Source organism: Alosa sapidissima, chromosome 6 (assembly GCF_018492685.1).
Source record: "Alosa sapidissima isolate fAloSap1 chromosome 6, fAloSap1.pri, whole genome shotgun sequence".
NCBI classification, from domain to species: domain Eukaryota; kingdom Metazoa; phylum Chordata; class Actinopteri; order Clupeiformes; family Clupeidae; genus Alosa; species Alosa sapidissima.
The window spans coordinates 14,288,487-14,310,510 of NC_055962.1; the positions used below are offsets into that span (position 1 = coordinate 14,288,487).

Below are 22,024 nucleotides of genomic sequence, written 5' to 3' on the forward strand. Positions count from 1 at the left end.
GTTAAATGACCCGTTCCGGTGAAAATGGTGACTTTCCCCGCTCCCCCTAGCGTCCCCAGGCAGAAAACCAACCTTGCAACTTTGGGACTACCGTCCTAGTAAGAGAAGTGAGAAACAAGAAACTCGTTTTAAAGGGACACCAGGCAACGTTTTTGTGTTAATTAATCATCTTCGGAAGTTGGTATATGGTTAAATGACTCATTACGGGGCGAATGAAGGCTCTCTCGCCCGCCCCTACTGCCTGTTGGAAGAATATCCCACTTGCAAGTTCGGTGTATCCTACCCGCCGACCGAAGCAGGATCAGTTTACAGCACAGAGGCAGGCTAACGAAACGCTAGAGATTGTTGCAAACGTGTCTATAATGGCAGAGCCGGCGAAGAAGCAGCGAAAACCCTTGACGGAAGACGCAAAGAAAAGGAAAAGAGCTTCAGACCGAGCGAGGGCAAGTTTCGTAGAGAAAAAGCATCAGGCTTGCCTGGTGTCCCTTTAAACTCGTGTTTCTTACCTTGTAACATCCACATTGTTCTACAATGTAAACAAATCCATGTGCTTTATTGTTATTTTTTTTCCAGAGTTTGAAATAGCATAATGCACAACTTCTCCAGCACAGGGGGAAATATAGCTAATCCTGCCAAGTTTCCCTTTAAAGAATCCTTGGACAAATAAAGATTTCTGTTATAATCCACTATTCAGAAAAAAGGTTTCCAATAGCCAGTTAAAATACACTCCTCAATGGTTAGACCTGTAGAGCAACATGTTGATTGGCTAGAATGGTATGTGACTTATTTGGTCTAATGTCCCATCTACACGCAGGAGACAGGTAGCTAGAGGACCACAAGGACAACACAGATGAATGTAGAATTTGACAAATGGTGTACTATATTAAAATCACAGACTGGGACTAATAGGAATGGTTGTCTACAGGTTCACATACTTTTCTCTGTGCCACAGAATGGAGGGTGGCAGATGAAACGGACTTTGTAGTCCCGGCAGAAGCATCTCTCCTGATCTGCGTTCTTACAGATGAGACCAGTGATGTGATCATTCCTGTGCCAAAAATAAACCACCATTAAACTGTATCGTTGCCAGCTCAGCAAACATTTGTTATATATGTCCTTACTGACTATGATAGTGACTACGCCACCCCCCTATATCTAGAGAGGAACCCCTGGAGCTACCCACTCAGCCCCCCAGCTGTAGGCTAATGTTCAAGACAGGGTATCAGGAGGCACAGGTGATGATGATACAAAATTTAATTTATTATATTCTTAGACAAAAGCTTAAAACATCATTTGCGCCCATACAAGCGTGTGGTAGCGAATGGGCAATTCTTGGACTAAACAGGCAAAGGCAATCCTAAATACCGTCCACACTCCCCAGCGAATGGGAGGAGAGGAATACAGGCCAAATAGTAATCAATACTAACAGGTGAAATAACATTAGTCATGCACAGCACACCGGTATCAAATCAAACTAGGCCTAAACCAGAAAGAAATTAAAGAAATAAAAATAATTAATCAAATAGGTTAAACAACACCAATATCACACCAGAGGCAATTTGCACTGCAAATCAACAATGGACCAAGTTACTAAAGCCTATCAGCAACAGAATACCAGTAGCCTATCTGACCTACTCCAACCACGAACCTGGAGAAGAGTTAGTATAAATAGATATCGCCTAAATAGGAAACTAGCGATGATATGAATAGAGCATGGAATGTTATATGCCAACGCAAGGAAACCCCAGTCAATAGCTGGTAACTGACCAATTGCACGTTGCCCAATAAATTACCCACATCCCCCCTCACAATCCCATATAAATACGCACACATGCACAGTCGCTAAACAGTATACAGGAATCCCTCATGAACTCAATAGGAGAAAAACAGTGGCTACACAGAGCTGCAGCCCAAGGGTCTGTATCAGTGTCCACAATCCACCTCAAATGTCCCCGCTGTGATTGCCACCTACACCTCGTTCCCAGACAGAATGCTGACTCGGTTCAGGCTGTGGGAGATTTATTTGCACATAAGTAACTTGTACATGCAGCCAGCCTCTTTTAGAAGCGATGCGGCCCAATATGAGAGATCAGTGAGACGTTACCTCTTGATTTATAATGTCGCCTCGCAAACCTAGCCTGGGTGTTCCCATGCTGCATTGCGCGCGATTTGATTCACGCTGCTAAGGCAGCCTGGAGACCATGGAGCAAATTTTCGCCTGAGATAGGGAACCAATCACAGAACAGGTGGGAAAGCAAGACGATGATGAGCTATGCACAGACGCATTTGATAGACATCCGTGGCACCCAATAAACGGATCTGGGCATTTTTTTCAAAAACGAGAAAATGAACGTTTGGTTCCCAGACCACGTCTCTTTGAGAAGTGGTGGCGCTAGCCAGGCTATCGCAAACCTAGGACCCGACACACTGCAGCACCAGCGTTCTGATTCTCTGCTCCTTACTACCGGAAGTAAACAGTCCGCACGTAAAGGCCCCGATGTATAAATAGACATGCCAATTAACTAATCTATCAATTACCTAATTCATCAGTGTCTGGTGATTAGTTGCCAATCACTTCCCCCCTACCTAGTTGGCCTGTTATTCCTACACGTGCCTAGTGATGGCAGCGTTTCCCCAGTCCCACTTCCCACATATATTATAAGGAACATTTTTACTGTGTTTATTATGTTTTATGTTTATAATTTTGAATACCCATACCAGCTAATATATGCAACAACTAATAAATCGTAACACCCCCAATTATCACCACTTTTGTTCAGAAATTCTGAAACAACGATGTTTTTTAACACTTCAAAATAACATTTGCTAAATGAACCTTACATTTTTCAGTAGCCATAGGTGTTAGACAAGTGCTATTTCAAGAAAAAGTCCTTGTATATGGTCTAGAGGCATTTCTTAGTAAAAGTTGGGAACAGGACTTTTTATCATAATTAACTGCTGAATCCAACTAGCCCTGTTCCCAAGCAGAATTTTGAGTGTTTGACCATCTAATTAGCATAAACAAAATGGCTGCCAAAATGCTGCCAAAATGGCGATTTTGGGCACTTTCTTCGGACGGGCATCATTATACCATGTAAATAAATTAATATTGTTCACATCTGTGCATCTCAGAAATCTCCCGTGGGCAATAAATAAAAAGTAAAGGCTATGAAAAATATAAAAATGCAAAAAAAACTAGTATTATGCTAATTAACCTTATTATCACCTGATTATACTCTTGACTATGTTTACGGTCCTCTTTGGCAAAGAGTGTGGCCTGACTTCATTGGTAAACATCTTCTTTGTCGTGGGGAGACACATGTTTGGAGTTTAAAATCATTGGAGTTCCTTTGAACTAATCATGAACAACCGTTAACTAACAAGCTAGCATCATATCCTTGATTCCAAATGGGAAAGATGGCCAGCAGTCACATGTTTCATTTGATTAGATTATCTTAGATTCAACTTCATTGTCATTGTGCAGAGTACTGAAAATATATAAGTGTATGTGCAGTATGAACAGTATAAATATCAGTAGAATATCGCTATGTTTAAGTGTAATAAAGTGTGTACATTTATAAATATAAATAGAATACTATGGGTGGGATAGGGGCAAAATGTTCGCCTCCTTGTTGTCCCTGTGAAGGTTGCCATCGACATGGACACCTCCAAGGGCGTAGCTTTCGTCTGAGCTTTGGTGGGGACACTACCCACTAATCCCCCCGAAAAAAAAGGAAAAGCCACTCAACTCTTTCACCAGCCACTATAGATATATAAAATGATTAAAATGTGCTACTGTCCAACTACCCATGATTAAAATGTGCTACTGTCCAACTTGATCTATACTGTGTAGCACATAATCTGATTTTAATATGTATACATATGTAGGCTACTGTATATTTAACATTTATTTTCTATTTGGTCTGTTATGATGTAAAGATGGCATCCTCTGTGCTCCTGTTCTGGCAAATTCTCTTGAAGCACTCTATACTGCAAACAAAATCTACCTCTGGGTACAAATAAAGTAACTTGAACTTGAACTTGCACTAGTTATAAAGTTATTAATCTAGCTATTAATTCACAGGACATTCAATCATTTTACTAACACAAAGGTTATGAAGAAATATGGGTAACACTTTATGGTAAAGGTACATGAATTATCATGAATTCATGCATGAATTAATTCATGATTTATGCATTACTTCCTTTATCCTTTATATCCTATTAATCATCAGGAATTGACATGAATTCACATACTCTCATTCATGATGACCTCACGTATGAACAACACATCAACTAAAGCATTAGGTGTGATGGGTATATCATTGTGATTTATGATTTCTTAAGCATGATCATCATGATTACATGAATTTTAGGATAATTGCTCATGCATTCATCATGTCTGTGGCCCCTCAACTAAAGTAGTGAATAATGACATGTGTTTAGAGAACTCCAGTTATGAGAATTTGAGCAGTGATGACCACATTTTTGGCAGAAAAATAAAGTCATGATCATGGTTAATACATCTTAATTCATAATGATGTGCCCATCGTACCTAATACTTTAGTAATGTGTTCATGTATGAGGTCACAAATGACAAACTATGGACTCAGTAAATTCCTGATGATTAATTAGATATTAATGAATGAAGTAATACATAAATCATGAATTACTTCATGTATCCTTATCGTAAAGTGTTACCGAAATGGGTAAAGGCCTGTGTAACTTAATCCGAGCCTACATACATTACCAACCTAATTAGATAGATAGATAGATAGATAGATAGATAGATACTTTATTGATCCCCAGGGGAAATTCAAGAAATTCGCTTCAATTATGTAAAATGTAATGTAAATCAGGTTTTATGGCCAAGTATACTTGGGTATACAAGGAATTTGTCTCTGCATGTATCCCATCCGTGAATTAGTGAACACACAGGTCACACATTAAAGCACACATTAACCTGGAGCAGTGAGCTGCCTTGCTACAGTGATGCCCGGGGAGCAGTGAGGGGTTAGGTGCCTTGCTCAAGGGCACTTCAGCCGTGGATGTGGGCATGGGAGACTAGTGCTCAACCTTTCCACCACCCACATATTTCCTACTGGTCGGGGATCGAACCGGCAACCCTTTGGTTTCAAGCCTGAAGACCTAACCAGTAGGCCACAATTTTAAACTTTACATATCATCACTACACATCTTTCTTGACCCTCAAAAAACATAAGTCTCATTCGTCAAATACCGTGTGCCTGCTCAGTTATAACATTTTAACAATTACATTTTTCAAAGGTTTTTTCAGGTAATTAACATAGGCATAATACTAGATTTTTTTTCTTTTTTTCACAGCCTGTATCCTTGATCTATTGGCCAAGGGAGATTTCTGTGAACAATATGAATTAATTTACATGGTATGACATCCGCCCAATGAAAGTGCCCAAAATCGCCATTTTGGCAACCATTTTGTATATGCTAATTCGATGGTCATAAACTCAAAATTCAGCTTGGGAACAGGGCTAGCTGGATTCAGCACACCTTAATTATGTTAAAAAGTCCTGTTCCCAACTTTTACTAAAAAAATGCCTCTAGGAAGCACATATCTCAAAAATATCACCTGTCTATGTGTAGATTTTAACAATATCTGCTTTGGTTCTTAACGGGAGCATTTACTGCCTGAAATATCCGATTTTGTTTACCATGCTCTGAGTTATAGTGCTGGCCTGATGGGTCGCCTACTTACGCCGTTTCAATGGCACATGAACGGTTAGACCGAGAATTGTAGCCATGAAATTAAAATGCCACTGGAGCTCCAAGCGGTTGTGTACACACAGCCTTACAACACTGTTTACAGCTCTTCATGTTACGGTAAAATGTCGTTTTTTGGTACATAGCTAATTTAGATACGCTTATGGTGTGGGTGGTTGCGTTTCTTTAGGAGTCCGTTTACCGTCGATCCTGTATTTCCGCCGTCTTGCGTGTATGTGGCACTTAATATCCATTTCTATACAACAAAGACGGCGGAAATACAGGATCGACGGTAATAGGGGGAGTTCCGATAGTTTTTTAATTGAGACAAGGCATTGCCCTTTTCAGCAAACCATTTGTGGTGGGGTGTACGAAGAAAATTATTGTATTATTTTTGAATACATATGCTTACATTACATTATATTATATATTGTATTACAATGCTCTTGTAAACACTCACGCATAAAACACGTTGCCTGCATCAGCCAGGCTGATGCCATCCACACTTGCCACCTCGATGGCGGTGGGGTTGGGGCACATGGTCTTGGGGTACTCCGTCTTCAGGTCACTGACAGTCTCCGAGTCTCCAGTTCCAGTTGGGTCATCATGGTCCATCCAGTCTGTCCAGCACTCTAATGGAGACCAAAGCGTCTGTCAAATCCCATAACCATAACACACCATAACAAACTAGATGTACCGCATAGCGGTACAAAATATGACAGCCGCTCAGTCCTGTACATCCGTTCCGTGAAAATAAATCACACTTCAATTTGTCTCCATATTTTACTCCATCCCCCACTCTTGAAACTTTTGTATGCTTGTTTGGCATGCCTGAGTGTGTGTGTGCGGCTGCACAGAAAGTAGCCTACTGGTGCTGAAAAGGTGGATAGATTGTAGAATAGCCAAAGAAGATGTAGCATTGTTATAAAACCTTTAAAATCTCTGAACAATCACAAGTAGGGCAGTTCATCACAGTTCATCCATTGCAACTGGATTGATGAAAGGTCACTTACACCTGTAGGCTACATTGTATTTGGGAAAAGCAAAAGGTATCAGCATAATGTTATTTATTTATTTATTTATTTTTTATGTATTTATAAACAAAAACATCTCTGTCAGTTCCATGCCGTTTTCAACAGCTATCAAAAACAAAGGTCATTTTTGGATGGATTTTTTTGTGAATGTTTCTTCTTCTACATAAGATTTTAGTCATCTTTAGTTCATGTAATACTTTATTGTCAATGCACAAATTAAGTAACAGTAGTCTGAAACGAAATGCTGTTTTACATCTAACCAGTGGTGCAAATAACTGACATGTCCAAATGGGCCTTGATGAAATGCGTCGCTAGACTGAATACACATTTTAACGGGCCAAAGTTGAAGAGCTTTTGTCCGTTATTGTTCGTGCAAATATAGGCTGATTCATGTTCCCTTGCATTCCAGGTCCATGGCTAGTCTGGCTTTCATCAGACCAAGCTCAATCTTTTAAGAAATCAAAAAATAAATAGCGGGCAGATCAGGCTGGGTTCACCCAGCCTAGTCCATAGGCACCCGATATCGTTTAATTTTCCGATTGAGATATGCTATTCTAAATGCAAAAATGCATCAGGCAGTTATGACAAAACTGTAACTAACAAACTAGATCCTAATAGAAAGCTGTTAGCTTCCCTAAGCTACAGGTAGGATTATAAGGTAGGCCTATTTACAACATAAATTGGGAATCTCCTTGGGAAACCAATGGCTTACGCCTTACAGTATCAAGCGGACTTAAACTGCCATATCGTGGCGAAAAGTTGTAATAACATTCACGCAGCTCCATGAGTCAAGGAAAGCGCGAATGAAGTAGCCACTTCTAAATGGGACCCACTACACAGTAGCTTAAGGTGTGTTGCTAAAGCAGCCATAATGAAATGAAGGTGTCATTGTTTGGATACTTGACACACACGTGCTTTTTAATTTCACAGACTACAACTACCAAGCTGGAATCAAAGCACATCGATTCCCCTCTCACACCCTGCACACACTTAAAACAAAATAAACAGGCGTCTCAGTCTCACGCATGTATAGGCAAAACTGTATCAGACTGTAACGTTGGTAAATCTTCCATTGCACAGAATGATTTTGTAGCACGTGCAATAAATGACAGTCGAAAGATACAAACAGTGCTGCTATCAATTTGCTTGGTATAACCGCATTTATAGTTTTCTACAAATGCAAGCAATCAAATAGGCCTCCATCACTCAACCAACGCTAACGGTAACATTACCTAGGTCCTTATTGATATTACAAGATTAACATACCTGCAGTAAAAACCAAGCATGTCCGATAAACATCCTCAGATTTATTTCGGCTTCAAGAAGAAATGGGAATTACACTTCATGTGAACATCGTCCTATCCTTATTAGATGTTCGCTGCGGTAAATTACAGTCCTTGTAGGAAGCGTCCATTGTTTTTCCAACCCACTTTTAACTTCCAACAAAATTACGTCTCACTGCAACGATGCGCCATCTAGTGGACAAACGACTACTTATCGCCAATACTGAAAATGCAGCCATGATGATGATGAATATTTATTTTGGCTTTCTTTTAATCCTACTGAATTTGTAATTATGTATCGGCTGTTCTAATACCGATAGTATGTGGGTGCCTGTGTGTGTGCATGTGTATATGTGTGCACCGCCATTACAATCTACACATAACCTAATTTTTTTAGACCCCCCATGGATGAAATTCTACGAAACTTGGCATACCCCCAGACCTCCAGAGAATGCCAGGTCAATCATACACATAAAATTTGGTGCAGTTCTGAACATCTTAACTGAAGATAGGGGCGATTAAAGCAGAATAATAATGCATTTTCATTTTCATTCAACATACCATAAAAGATTCTTCATCCTCAGTGCCACGGTTCAGGTAGTTATTTAGGAAAAACTTTTTTTTTTTGCGGTTCGGGGGGCCCAGCACAGGGGGGGGGCGGGGTGGGGGCATGCATTCAGAGGGTGTCATAATGATCCTACACTTTTAATTTCGTGCAGTTTTGACCTTGTCAGCCAGAGATATTGTGATGAAAACACCTAATTTTTTGCTTTTTAATTTTTAACTAGGTGGCGCTATACATGAAATAAGTGGTAATGGGATGGGTTGACATGCCCCCTTAAGACCTCCTAGAAGGTGGACCTCCTAGGCCCTACGGTTCTCGAGATATTCACAGAAAACTGTCTCCGGCCACCTACAGGCCAGTTGGTGTATAGTAACATAAATTAATTTATTGTGTGGCCCCCCATGAACGGAATTCCACAAAACTTGGCGTGCATACAGAGGGTGTCATAATGATCCTACACTTCCAATTTCGTGCAGTTTTGACTATGTTAGGTCACAGATACTTAATAACAACACCTCATTTTTACTTTTTTGTGTTTAACTAGGTGGCGCTATACATGAAATGAGTGGTTATGGAATGGGTTGACATGGCCCCTTGAGATCAACATACAAAAAAAAATGGTCCTCCTAAACCCTACGGTTTTCGAGATATTCACAGAAAACTGTGTCTGCCCTATCCTCCTTTCGGGGGGTCCAGTCCAGCGGGGGGGCTACAGATCAAAACGAAAAACGATGGTTCCATGCTATCCATGTGGGGTTACATGCCCACCAAGTTTCGTGTACCCCGGTCATTCAGTGTCCCGGGAATCATTGACGGAAATTTGGGCATGCGAAAAAAAAGAAAAATCAGACTAAACCTACAGTATATGACCGCCGCTTCGCTGCGCGGCGGTCATAATAACACACAATGACAAAAATGCACATCTCTTGTATATGTTTTACGCACTGTGTAGTGTGCAGACACTCAGAGAGTGGAACTTTACACAAACACACACACACACACACACACACACACACACACACACACACACACACATACTGCATGTTTTATCACTTACTGATGTGTTCATTGTCTGTGAAGATGAAAGAAAAGAAATGAATGTTAACACAAATATAAACAACACTAACCGTGGAATGATTGGTAGGTTGAGAATACATTTTTGGTGTTCCCCATGGTTCCATTTGAAGTACTTTATGTAATTGAATAACCCATTATATATGTGAAAAGGCATTCATTAATTGACTACATATCCAAAAGTAAAATGAAACAGTCATTTTCTTTTTACTACTTTCAGCAGGACCACATTGCAGACCAACTTTCTTTTAGGCATAGATCATACCATGGTGGTATACGATACATACATGAAGGCTTGGTCAGTTCCGGCAGAGGTTTTATTTGTGCCAAAGAAACGGCAACCAACGCACACACTACCTGGAACCAAACAAAATCATCACCTGAGTTTAAAACAACATTCAGTGTGGGACAAAACCAAGCAGTACCATCTTCACCAATACCATAGTAAAAAGCTTATTTGGCCTGCTATGGTCGCAATGATTTGTTTTGGGATGCTATGCTGTATTTGGATTGGTTGAAATACAAAATACAATACATTGTCTATGTGACGTGTAACAAAAACTCTACTGTAAGAGCCAATTTGAGTTTATTATTTGTTGCAAATTATTATTTGTTTGTTAATTACAATATTGTATTTACCTACTGTAAATTCTTCATTTAAGTTGTGTATAATTATACTTTTATTAAGTGCTTTAATTATATTCGTCAGTTCATCCATCAGGGGAGAGGTGCACTGGGATTTGCTAAGTAGCCTAAGTCATGTGATGCATACGTGTGCTTAGGTTGCATGAGACGGTCAGGCTAAGAAGGCAACACAGTTTTCTGACCGACACTGACGATGAGAAAAAGAGATAGAGCTAATTAGTTTATTCGAACGACGTCTAAAGATATTATGCCAGATTTGTATAGTTTGGTTACCTAGCAACCGAGGCTTATAGACGACAAGTGGGTGCGTTCAAAGTCGCAAACATTAGGCGAACGTTCGCGATGGATTTGAAACATGTTTCAGTTTGCCTTCAGTTTTCCCAAGGGGGCAGGCGAATTCCCGGAAGTAGAAGAATCGACGTAGGCTGGAGGGACCACCTCTCTGCTAACTCCCATAGAAGTCCATTCATTCTAGGATTTTTTTTAAATACCATAACTTCATATAACATATATCCTGTGCTGATATTGTAGCTTCTGTGTAATCTACATAAACACTACAAAGGCAAAACAGACTCCATTACCTCGTCTGTAACGTTGGTTACCCGTAAGAAGAATAGTTAGCTTGTTCGGTTGGAGGGAAGCTAGCTTTGACGTAATCTCTTTTTCGCGCCGTAGGGAGATAACCGTATTGTTTGGATAAGAAGCTCAGTCCACCTTACTGTCTATGACGGTAACTCATAAGCAAAACCCATAGATATATCTATGAGCAAAACCTAGCATACACGACCGTATGTTAAGGTAAAGCATTACACAGAGGCAACCTAATAATAATAATAAAAAAGTAAACCTATTTTTTTTTAAAAACGGCACTAATCATTTCAGAGGTTTTCGATGGATTGACCGTAGGTCGGAAAAGTGGAAAGAAGATTAGCTTCAAGGCTATAACTTTTTTGTTTTGTTTTAGCATGACTGTTTTTGAAGATGATCATGTATGGTAGCTTCAACATTAACACGACTTATTGAGAATGATATTAATAATAATACATAAATAAATGTTTAACTTTGATGACTTTGAAGGCGAAGGAAGTGTGAGAAGAATTTCTGTGTATCTATCATATGAGTTACAAGATTCAGTTCGATGGCTAACGTCACGAAGTTAAGTGTGAGTCTGCGCAGTACTGGGGGGACCAACTGAAAAATCGTTCTATTTGACTCAGTGCCCTCCCATTGAAAACGACGGAGTCTGTTCGTCCATTTCTTTTACTGTCTATGAGTTTTCCATGAATGTCTGGGAACGTAGTTCTCCACAAACGTTACAAGACTTTGAACGCACCCACTTGTCGTCTATAAGCCTCGGTTGCTAGGTAACCAAACTATACAAATCTGGCATAATATCTTTAGACTGCTGACAAACTGACTGTTTTATGCGTTCGCTCAATAAAGATTATGGAAATGAAACACCACTTTTCCATCAGAAACATATTTGTAAAAAACATAACTTGTATGATATAGAACATTATCGGAATATAGAATCAACATTAACAATTTCGTCGTTATAATAGGTAGGAATGTGGCTCAGTAAGTAGCGCGGCAATTCACGACGCAGGAGATCGGGGTTCAAATCCTGCTCGCTGCAGCAATTTTGAAGGTGCATTTCTCACAGCTTAACCGAGTTAGATAGATAGATACAGTAAATATATAGAGATAGAAGGTTGGGCTTGTGGAACTATAGGCTACGTGGACCTCGCTTTAGATTGGGGGGCTGCAAAATTTACTACAAAAGGTTAAGAAAGGTCTTATAAGCGTATTAGTTATCCACCCTTTTATCTTATACACCATTAACTAGCATTAACATACTGCTTGTTAACAGTTACAGGCTGCACGTCAACTGTTAACAAATATGCTTGTAAGTAACTTAAAAGGCTGCTTATAAACACTTACAAGCTGCATGTTAACAGTTACTTAATGTTATGAACAGTTAGCTAGCTGTTAGTTATGAATTGTTAACTGCTTATTATGCACTGTTAACGCCTAATAAGCACATGTTATTCTAAAGCGTTACCGATTATTGTAATAATGAAAATAACTTGCCGGACTTAAAATACATTTCTACTGGTGTAATGCAAGACTATTGGAAAAAGAGGGGATGGATTTCATACCAGCAGGATCATGGTGAAAGGCAGGTGAAATCTCAGTTACTCTGTGGGGGAGATAAAAGTAATCTATAAGAATGGTCTTTCTAATATATGGAAAGAACTGGGCTTTGCACGATTATTTAGGCCTGATCATTTGAGATGCTGGTATATGAAACACAAGTAACAGAAGTAAAATTACACTACATTACTGTTCTTGTTACATTGTAAATATATCAGTCTATGAGTAATATTCTGGTACACTCTAGAGTATTAAGGCTTTTACACTACCCTTACTTGAGCTTAACAAATGAGCAATGACAAATTAACAGATTTTTTTTTATTGTGCTCTTAGTGTACAATAAGGGACTCCCAAGTGCAATAATGTGTTTAACACTCATCAGTGTTAAAAGATCCATGTTTATTCATTTAGCTAGTTATCATCTTTAATATCAATTATTTATTTACCTAATATCAATTATATATCTAACCCTTGTCTACACCACTGCACTGCGAATTAGGTTGTATTATTTGTGCACTGACATTAAAGACATTCTATTCTGTTCTATTATATTATATGTATGCTATTCTGTTCTATTCTATGTTATGCTATTCTATTCTATTAATTTTCTTTTATATAAGAAAGAAAATTGCTTACCTGTAAGTCAGAATAAGGACACTGTGTGGACATGTACTGCCCAAGACACCCTGTATTTGTGAAATGGAGTGGACTGCCGTTCTTTTTTATATGCTGCAGACACACACACACACACACACACACACACACATAACACACATAACACACATAACACGCACACACATACGCACCCCAGGCGATAGGCAGGATATTTTAAAATACTCAGGTAAAAGGAATCCACATGTGACCCAGTCAGAGATTAGTAACAAAAATGCATTCGGACATTTTGTTTACTTGTTTGTTTGAACATACTGTAAGACAAACACAGACACACAAAAATACCAACACACTAAAAGCTGCCCTTGACTGCGTGCATACAGTATGCTATAGGGAAATCTGAGACATGGGAAGGACACTCTAACCCTCTGTAAGACCCTGCGATTCTGAATAGACTGGGGTATTATAACTCAAGATTGTTTTGTTTCACCAGCCATTTGAGACTATCATTCACAAAAGGACTGTGTACCTGTAAGACTATGCCAATACAGTCAAAACAGGGGATTCTGGTAGGGGATTCTGTTGTGTAATTACGGTAATGTTGCAGAGGCCTGTGGGAATTTTGGTCAACTCTGGTATATGGGATATCTCAGGGCAGGTTTGTTTATAAAAACCCTTTGTCACACTACCCTCCCATTAGGGGAGTTGGACCAGTTTAGACATTTTAGCTGCTGAATTACTTGGAGTTATTTGAACCCCAGATTCCCCAGGCCAGGACACCCCCAGGCGAGCTGGATCTATGCAAATCTTATACAGTATGTCTTGTCCCTGCTATGTAAGCCCCACCCATCCTCTGTTAAGCAAGGGACAAAAAGTTGACGCTGGAAAGTACTCACATTGTAAAGAGAAGATTGTCATCTGACAGGCACATCAGGAAAAAAAAACATGTTAAAATACATTTGTTTTTTATTAGAAATTTGGACTATTTGTATAGCTGTCTTTTCATTTATATGAACTATATTCAAAGTCCTTCAATGCCAATTGCCAGAGTTTTATTTTTTTTAATTGGCAGTGGATTTTTTCCCAAAGTCGTTGCGATTGTTTTTTTGTTTAAAACATTTTAAAATTACCTAATATCAACTGAATCAGAGGAAACAACACGTATGATATATTATCAAAACACCCATGCTCTGTCCCATAGGAAATAAAATGTCTAAATAAGATCTTCCTTTGTCTATTCTGTAAGGATTTCTGGGAAATTGAATTTGGGTCTCCTGCGTGAGAGTCAGGAACCTTACCCCTAGGCTACAAGTGACTGGAAGACTCAAGTGCAGAGACAAATTCAGTTGAGTTCTTTACGTTCAAACGTTCTTTACTTTAAGGCTATGCAGAGGTATCCAAAAACAAGTAAGAGTAATCCAGGCACAAAGGGGAAAAAAATCCAGGCAGTCAATCAATCACTCAAATCCAACAGAGAAGTAGCAAAAAGGTACGGGGGAAAAAAGGTAAGTGGTAGGGATGTGACGCTCGAAGCTGACGTTTCGAAACAGTGTCGAGCTTCCGAAACGTGTTTCGAACAGTGTGTCGAAGTGTGGTTCAAAACGCCCATGTCACGTGACCATGGCTTAGTGAGGCTTCGTGGTGTTTCAATTTGGTTTGGACAGGTGGCACACTTGCTGCGTGAGCCAATTACCCGAATAGCCTAAACACCTGTTTGATCTAAATTACAGTCCCAGAATGCTTAAAAGTCATTCAAACACATCCTATCTTTGTGGGTTTTTTGTGAGGAGAGAGATTTTGAGAGATATAGCGACATAGAGACATATAAAGATATAGCGATTTATAGGTTAGTGATATAGATTAATTGACAGGCTAGACAGACAGTGAGCGATAGTTTAGATAGATAGTCTAGTGACGTTAATATTTAGATAGTAGCAGAAGTAAAAAAAATATATGACTGATGCCTTTATTTCAAGAACAGCTGACCCTTTGAAATACTGGCAGGAGAGGAGAGTGGTTTATCCAAACCTAACTGTGATGGCAAAAAAATATTTGTGCATGCCAGCAACAAGTGTGCCTTGTGAAAGAATTTTTTCCAAGGCTGGGGAGGTTTATTCAAAAACAAGAAACAGATTAAATGCCAAGACGGCAGAACAACTGTTATAATAAAAATGTATGTTGACATACAAAAAATGTGTTGTTTATTTTTCCCATGTTGTACCTGATTAGTCTAACCTGCTTCACATGTATCCTTTATTTCCCTACAACATGTTCCAAAAAAAAACCCTGGGCCATAAGCATAGCCTACACCTGTGGACGAAATCTTGCGTTCCATGTTGGCTATTTATATTCTTCGTCTGAAGCAGTTGTGCTTCACGGTCAAAATGTAATGTTAGCAAAACTGGCCACTAGATGTCACCATGGAGTTACGTGTGTCGGATTGTTTCGAAACCTCGACACATTCCGGCGCAATTGCTTCGAACGTTTCGTTGTTTCACAAAGCCTCGTTCTGCCCATCCCTAGTAAGTGGCCACAGCTCAGAAGTCAGATCGCTTTAACTAGCGTTCAACTTACAAGGTGCCGTCATCGAGTATCAATTCAAGACTGAGCAAAACACAAAGGCTCAGGCAGCTTATATAGGAAGGTAAACAAGACTCAGGTGGACATAATTCCCTAATTGAAAATTAGACATGTGACTAATCAAGCACGCACACAGAGTTACCCACATGGGCAAAAGAGGCATTACAGTCCAAAACAAAGTCAACCTGCACACTGAGGACCCCACATGGCCAAAAGGAGCATTAAGTCCTATTCACACCAAGAACAATAACTATGGGCCTTATCATGACATTCTAAAGTGCATCGTCACTCGTCAAAAGTCTATTCAAATTTAGTAGGATGTCCATTTCACATTGGGAGGGGTTTCGTCATCAAACGTGGAGCGCATGGCGCAACAAGGTGTTCCTAGGTTTTTTAATCAGGCATATGGGTGTGTTTGGGGTGTAACATCATTTTAAACCAATGAGAATGACATCTGTCATTCCCTTTAACGGCGCAACGCGCAATATGTCAAATAAATGCATCGGTAATTTGCCATTCAACGGTGCATTTGAAGGAGGCTGCTTGCGAGACCGTATGGAATAGTCATTCTAAAACCATGCTTTACTAAAAACCTAGCATAGCCTTCACGCATTTGCACTCGTCTATTAATTGAACTCATTGGCAAAGTGAAACTAACTTCACCAAGGAGTCAGTCAACGACAAGACAGTTATATGCAGTTACTTTCACTATTGACTGACAATGGGTTACCACCGAAAACATTGGCTGGAAAAAGCAACACTTACCAATATTGCTCAAATGACTGAATAAAACAACATTTATCCTGCAGAGGAGTTGCTTATATCTCGTGACAGTTCGTCTTCAGCTGTGCTCCATACGTGTCTCTCGCCTCTCCCCTAATCACTTTTAACCATCATTACCAATTTGCAAATGATGGTGAATAACTACTCATTATGAGATGTACAGTATTTCGTAATATCTTTATTCTAATTATGTTTCCCATTGTAATCGTGCAATTTGTAATGCTTTGCATGGATGTGCACTGGTGTGCATTCATGAATGATAGAAGGATGGAGCGGGCACCTGCCAATATGACTGGTGACATGCGCTCTTAAAATAGCATATGAACAACTCGCCATTGACTTCTGACCAGGTTTAGGTGGTGTATGATAGCGATTTTTAGACAACGCACTAGGCCCCTCCCTAGGTTGTTAATTGCCACACCCCTGGGCGCAATAAACGTGCAAAATACCGAATTCAACTTTGCGCGTGAATAACGAGTATTACGCCATGCGCTGGTGACCCAAAATACAGCCCTATAACTATAACCATAACGATAAAAGCGTTCACACTGAACAACGATAAACAAAGTCTCCTTGTGTTAATGAATGTGACGGTTAAAATTCAATGGGTTCTGATTGGCTAGTAGCTTTTTATCGTTCTGAAAATCGCTCTGAAAGTGATCCCCAACGATATCGTTCTTCATGTCGTTATCGTTATAGTTTATGTGTGAACGTCATCATTCATATTAACGACAACAATATTTATTTATAGCCAGGGTAGGAATTTGGCCGTCGTAGCCCCTTGCGTTGGCCGTGATGCCCCTTTGAAAATCAGAGGTTTACAGGCCACGGTGGCCTTGGTGCCCCCTTCTTTCAATATTCTGCTTTCCGTCCTACTAATAGCGATTTTTATTTAGCCTGTGGCCTGTCAAAATAATCTTAGCATTCACAGCGCAAATTAATTTACCCAGCTAACACATGACGTTGCAGCAACTTCGCCATAAAGTTGTCATTTGGTCACCGCGACATTACCTTCTGGCTACGTTGTTGCAACGTCACAGATACTTTACAAGACAATGTTGTCACTTGGTACCATTAGTGACATTGCAGCGACGTCGTGACCTGGTCAGCTGATGATGTTGCAATTTGGTACCGTTAAGAAAGGTGCCACAACATTGTGATTAGGTCAGCTGGTGACATTGCCATTTGGTGCTGTGGGAAACGTTTCCGCGACATCTGCCTATGACGTTGCCATGTAGTATTGTGAGTGATGTTGCCACAACATCATGATCAGGTCAGCTGATGACGTTGCCATTTAGTATCAGGAAATGTCCCCGCGACGTCAGCCAATAACGTTGACATGTAGTATTTGGAGTGATGTTGCCACGACGTTGTAAACGAGTCAGCTGATGACGTTGACATTTGGTTCCGTGGGAAACGTCCCCGCGACGTCAGCCGATGATGTTGCCATGTAGTATTTGGAGCGATGTTGCCACAACATCGTGATTAGGTCAGCCGATGACGTTGCCATTTGGTGCTGTGGGAAAGGTACCGGCGACGTCAGCCGATGATGTTGCCATGTAGTATTTCGAGTGATGTTGCCACAACATCGTGATTAGGTCAGCCGATGACGTTGCCATTTGATGCCGTGGGAAATGTACCGGCGATGTCAGCCGATGACGTTGCCATGTAGTATTTGGAGTGATGTTACCACAACGTTGTAAACGGGTCTGCTGATGACGTTGCCATTTGATGCCGTGGGAAACATCACCACGACATCAGCCGATGACGTTGCCATGTAGTACCGTGAGTGATGTTGACCCAACGTTGTGAACTGGTCAGCTGATGACGTTACCATTTGATGCCGTGGGAAACGTCACCACGACATCAGCCGATGACGTTGCCATGTAGTACCGTGAGTGATGTTGACCCAACGTTGTGAACTGGTCAGCTGATGACGTTACCATTTGGTGCCATGAAGAATGGTGCCACAACATCGTGATCAGGTCAGCATTTTACCTATTGGTAGGGGATCGAACCAGCAACCCTTCGGTTTCAAGTCCTGACCAGTAGGCCATGACTGCCCCAAATTAGTTAGAAATATCCACCATAATGTATTCAGATGTATATGGGGAAATGTATTGGTAATATTTGTAAAGATATATGTACATATATATTGTAACAATATATGCACAATATATGTTACAATATATATGTATATATGAGACCATGCACATACAATGTATGCACAATACATATGTGGTGATATATACAGTATATGTACATTACATGTAACATCTAAAATATATGAGTACTTACAGTTTTTCTCAGTTGCTAAAACACTAAACTCCATTGGCTGAAGAAAGTTCTCAGATGCTTGAACTCATTTAGCTAATTGTTCAGTCTGTTGTCAATACCTTAAACCATTTCACCTTAAACCATTTCACAAGTATCACATGAAAGAGCAGTTACGAATTGTCACCTTTCACTTTGCATGTTGTGGCAACGTTGCTAAACAGGACTGGTGGCGTCGGTAGCTTACGTTGCGGTTACGAAACGGCACCTTTCAACTCCACGTTGCTGCAACGTCACCTGATGTTGTGGTTACGGAGTGGCGACGTTGGGGAGTTACGTTGCGGTTACGAATTGTCACCTTTCACTTTGCATGTTGTGGCAACGTTGCTAAACAGGACTGGTGGCGTCGGTAACTTACGTTACGGTTACGAAACGGCACCTTTCAATTCCACGTTGCTGCAACGTAACTTAATGTTGCCGTTACGGATTCGCAACGTTGGGGAGTGACGTTGCGGTTACGAATTCTCACCTTTCACTATGCATGTTGTGGCAACGTTGGATACGACGTTGTGGCAATGTATTTTGGGTCATTCAGTTACATTGCAGCAACGTACTGGCAATGTAACAGTGCTAGCTGGGTAGTCTTTTAGCAGTGGAGAAAGTGACAGGCAAGAAAGAAAGTGCGTCCACCATTCTTCTCAGTTGAACTACTCGCGAAGTAGCCTAGCCTACTCATCATCACACAGACATCACAAGTATCACATGAAAGAGCTTTTTCTCAGCTTTTAAATGATGTTAGCCGATAATTGCTGTGTTGAACGGTTCGTGAGAAAAGTAAATAATATAATTCAATTTAATCATACATTCTACCGAAGGTTTTGCGTCCATGATCTCCCTACCCATTCATCTCGGTGGAATACTTCACGAACCCTTCTTTTAACACGACAAACCATATATCAGAATAAACAGCAGACCTTACCGAACACAAAGGTGTAAAGCAGTCCCCTGTACAGTTAGCCGTTTTTGCAGTAAATTTCGACATGCATGGATGTCTCCAAATTTGGGCTTGAAGTTTTACAATGTGTTTAAATTGTTCCACATGATTTCATAACAGGCCAAATACAAAATAAATGTTACAAATATCGCCTAGATATTGGTAAATCAGAGGACAGCTGACTAAGAGTTTGTGAAAGTAGCCTTAATGATCACAAAATGCTAAGCATGCATTTAGGCTATCTGAGTTTCTTAAAGCTGAGCTGTGCTTAAATTGTTCAATACATGATTAGCAGGCCAAATATAAAATAAATGTTATATATAGCCTAGATATCTGTAATTATTAGATGATCAGATGATTTACAGTTCTATGTAATATGTCATGTTTCATGTTTTTGTAACGTTTCATACAGTGATGCAGGTCTACTGCAGTGAATAGGCTAAATACAACTTTGATCATTTGTATATGCTACTACTGTATAGGTAACTTTGGCCTTGGTGCCCTGACATGTGGCCTTTGTGCCCCCCACCAAATATGCCCAACCCAAGGCTAGAGGGTGTGGAGGAAAGGTTGTCTCCTGCTGCTGATCATTTGGGGAACAAGGTGTAAGAAATGATTGGAGCAGATTACACTTCACTTTAATATGTCTCAGTTGACCTCTGTCCTCTAGGCAGCACTCCTCACATCTACAAACCTGGTTTATCAATCAGAGAAGGCAATAACTTGACTTGATGTGTGACTCAATGACTTTGATGTTTTCTTATATTCAAATGTAATGACATTTACACCAGGGTTGTGCACAATTCAAATTTCAATTCTGCTTCCTGTTTGCTACCTCAATTGAAATGCAAGAATTGAATTGGAATTTAAGAGCCAGTTTCAATTAAATTCTGGAATTTTGCACAAGACTGATTTACACAAAATGTCTGTCTAAAAACTCTCAAAGTGGTTTCTCTACATTCAGTGCAAATTTGAGGGTAACTTAAGTCAGTGTTGCACCCACAAACCTATGGAGCATTGAAGGGAGGGATCTATTTTGGCTGTTGAGTTCAAATATCAACAATCTTTCTGCTCTATTGCTAACTGTACTTTCATTGATTGACTTTAGACTTGCCCTTTCTGTCTCAAACTGTGTAAAAATGAATTTCAAACATTTCCTTGGGGGAAGATGCCCCTGGATCCCCCCTTAAAGCTCTGAACGTCTTAAACTCCCAGCGCCTCTCCTGGGACTTTCCACAAAGGTCTGGCACAACTCTTGGTTTTGCATAATAGACAGACATAGACTTTGCTTTTGGTGTATGTGAATTTTTTTGCCGTTGTTTTGATAATCCCTTAGGAAAAAAAACTTCAAAATAAGATCTGACTTGTTTCTCAAAAACCCACCTTAGGAGAATTAAAGAGCAATAAAAACAGATTGAGAAGAACAAAGGGGTATTTTGAGATTTTTCAGCCATGAAGTACTCCTTTTTTCCTCCGTTTTTCCTCTCAATCTATTCTTATTGCTCCTCATTTCTCCTAAAGGGGATTTAGGAATAACAGGTGAGATATCAGTAAGGGCTGATTTATTTGTTGTGAGACAAAATAAAGACATTTTCAAGACAAGAAATTTTCTTTTGGGCACTCCCCTGTCATTTTGGAAAAAAACAAACTCCTCACTCTGACGATGATCCATGTCTTTTTGCCAAGGGCAACGTCTTCACCTGAACAGGTTAGACCGCCAACTAGACAGCTCATGATTCAGTTGGTTGACCTCAGTAGAGTCAGGTGTGATTACTCCAACACCAAAGACATCTGGAATATCCACATTCATTGGTGGTCAAAGTCTTTTGTGAAATAAAACACTCTGCTCCCATTCTATCAATCAGAAATGTGCAGTCAGCCTGTGTCCAAACTGCAAGTGGACGTCTGACTTGTCAAATAGCATTGTTCATACACTTCTAGTGCATCCTATTCAACTACTAGTCTCTTGTCCAATACATCATTTCAATAAGAGCAACCGGAAGATAATGAAAACAGGGTGTCAGTTTTATTTTGTTAGTTTTATTCTCTGCATAGGTTTAAACCATCACAGCAGCAAAATTGAAGAGACATCAACAACAACAGCTGTCAGTGCTTTTACAAAAAAAACTAACCTTATCAACACGTATCATTGCTTCACCATTTTTTACATGTTGTAACATGCAGTCATGCCCTTATGGGTCTCTAATGGATACAGAATCGTCCTTCTCAAGAGCCAGTTTTCCAAAGACACAAGGACACCTAAAACGGACTTTGTAATCCTGGCAGC

At 40.0% G+C, this 22,024-nt stretch overlaps 1 protein-coding gene and 1 long non-coding RNA gene across 2 annotated transcripts in view; both read right to left on the bottom strand.

Moving 5' to 3' along the window:
- Positions 1 to 22,024, bottom strand: part of LOC121712189 (cartilage intermediate layer protein 1-like) — a 28,247-nt gene that overhangs the window by 5,445 nt on the left and 778 nt on the right. The window contains exons 2-7 of the mRNA XM_042096292.1: positions 13,131 to 13,223; positions 12,500 to 12,540; positions 9,983 to 10,052; positions 9,679 to 9,693; positions 6,200 to 6,371; positions 936 to 1,048 (exon numbers count right to left, since the gene is read on the bottom strand). Coding sequence (XP_041952226.1) covers positions 936 to 1,048; positions 6,200 to 6,371; positions 9,679 to 9,693; positions 9,983 to 10,052; positions 12,500 to 12,511 — 382 coding nt within the window. The 5' untranslated portion in view covers positions 12,512 to 12,540; positions 13,131 to 13,223. The remainder of the gene's footprint in view (positions 1 to 935; positions 1,049 to 6,199; positions 6,372 to 9,678; positions 9,694 to 9,982; positions 10,053 to 12,499; positions 12,541 to 13,130; positions 13,224 to 22,024) is intronic.
- On the bottom strand, positions 1,970 to 2,647 carry LOC121712203. The gene is made up of 3 exons (XR_006032537.1): positions 2,413 to 2,647; positions 2,105 to 2,133; positions 1,970 to 2,008 (listed from the first exon to the last, which is right to left on the bottom strand). It is a non-coding gene; the product is annotated as an uncharacterized LOC121712203 (long non-coding RNA).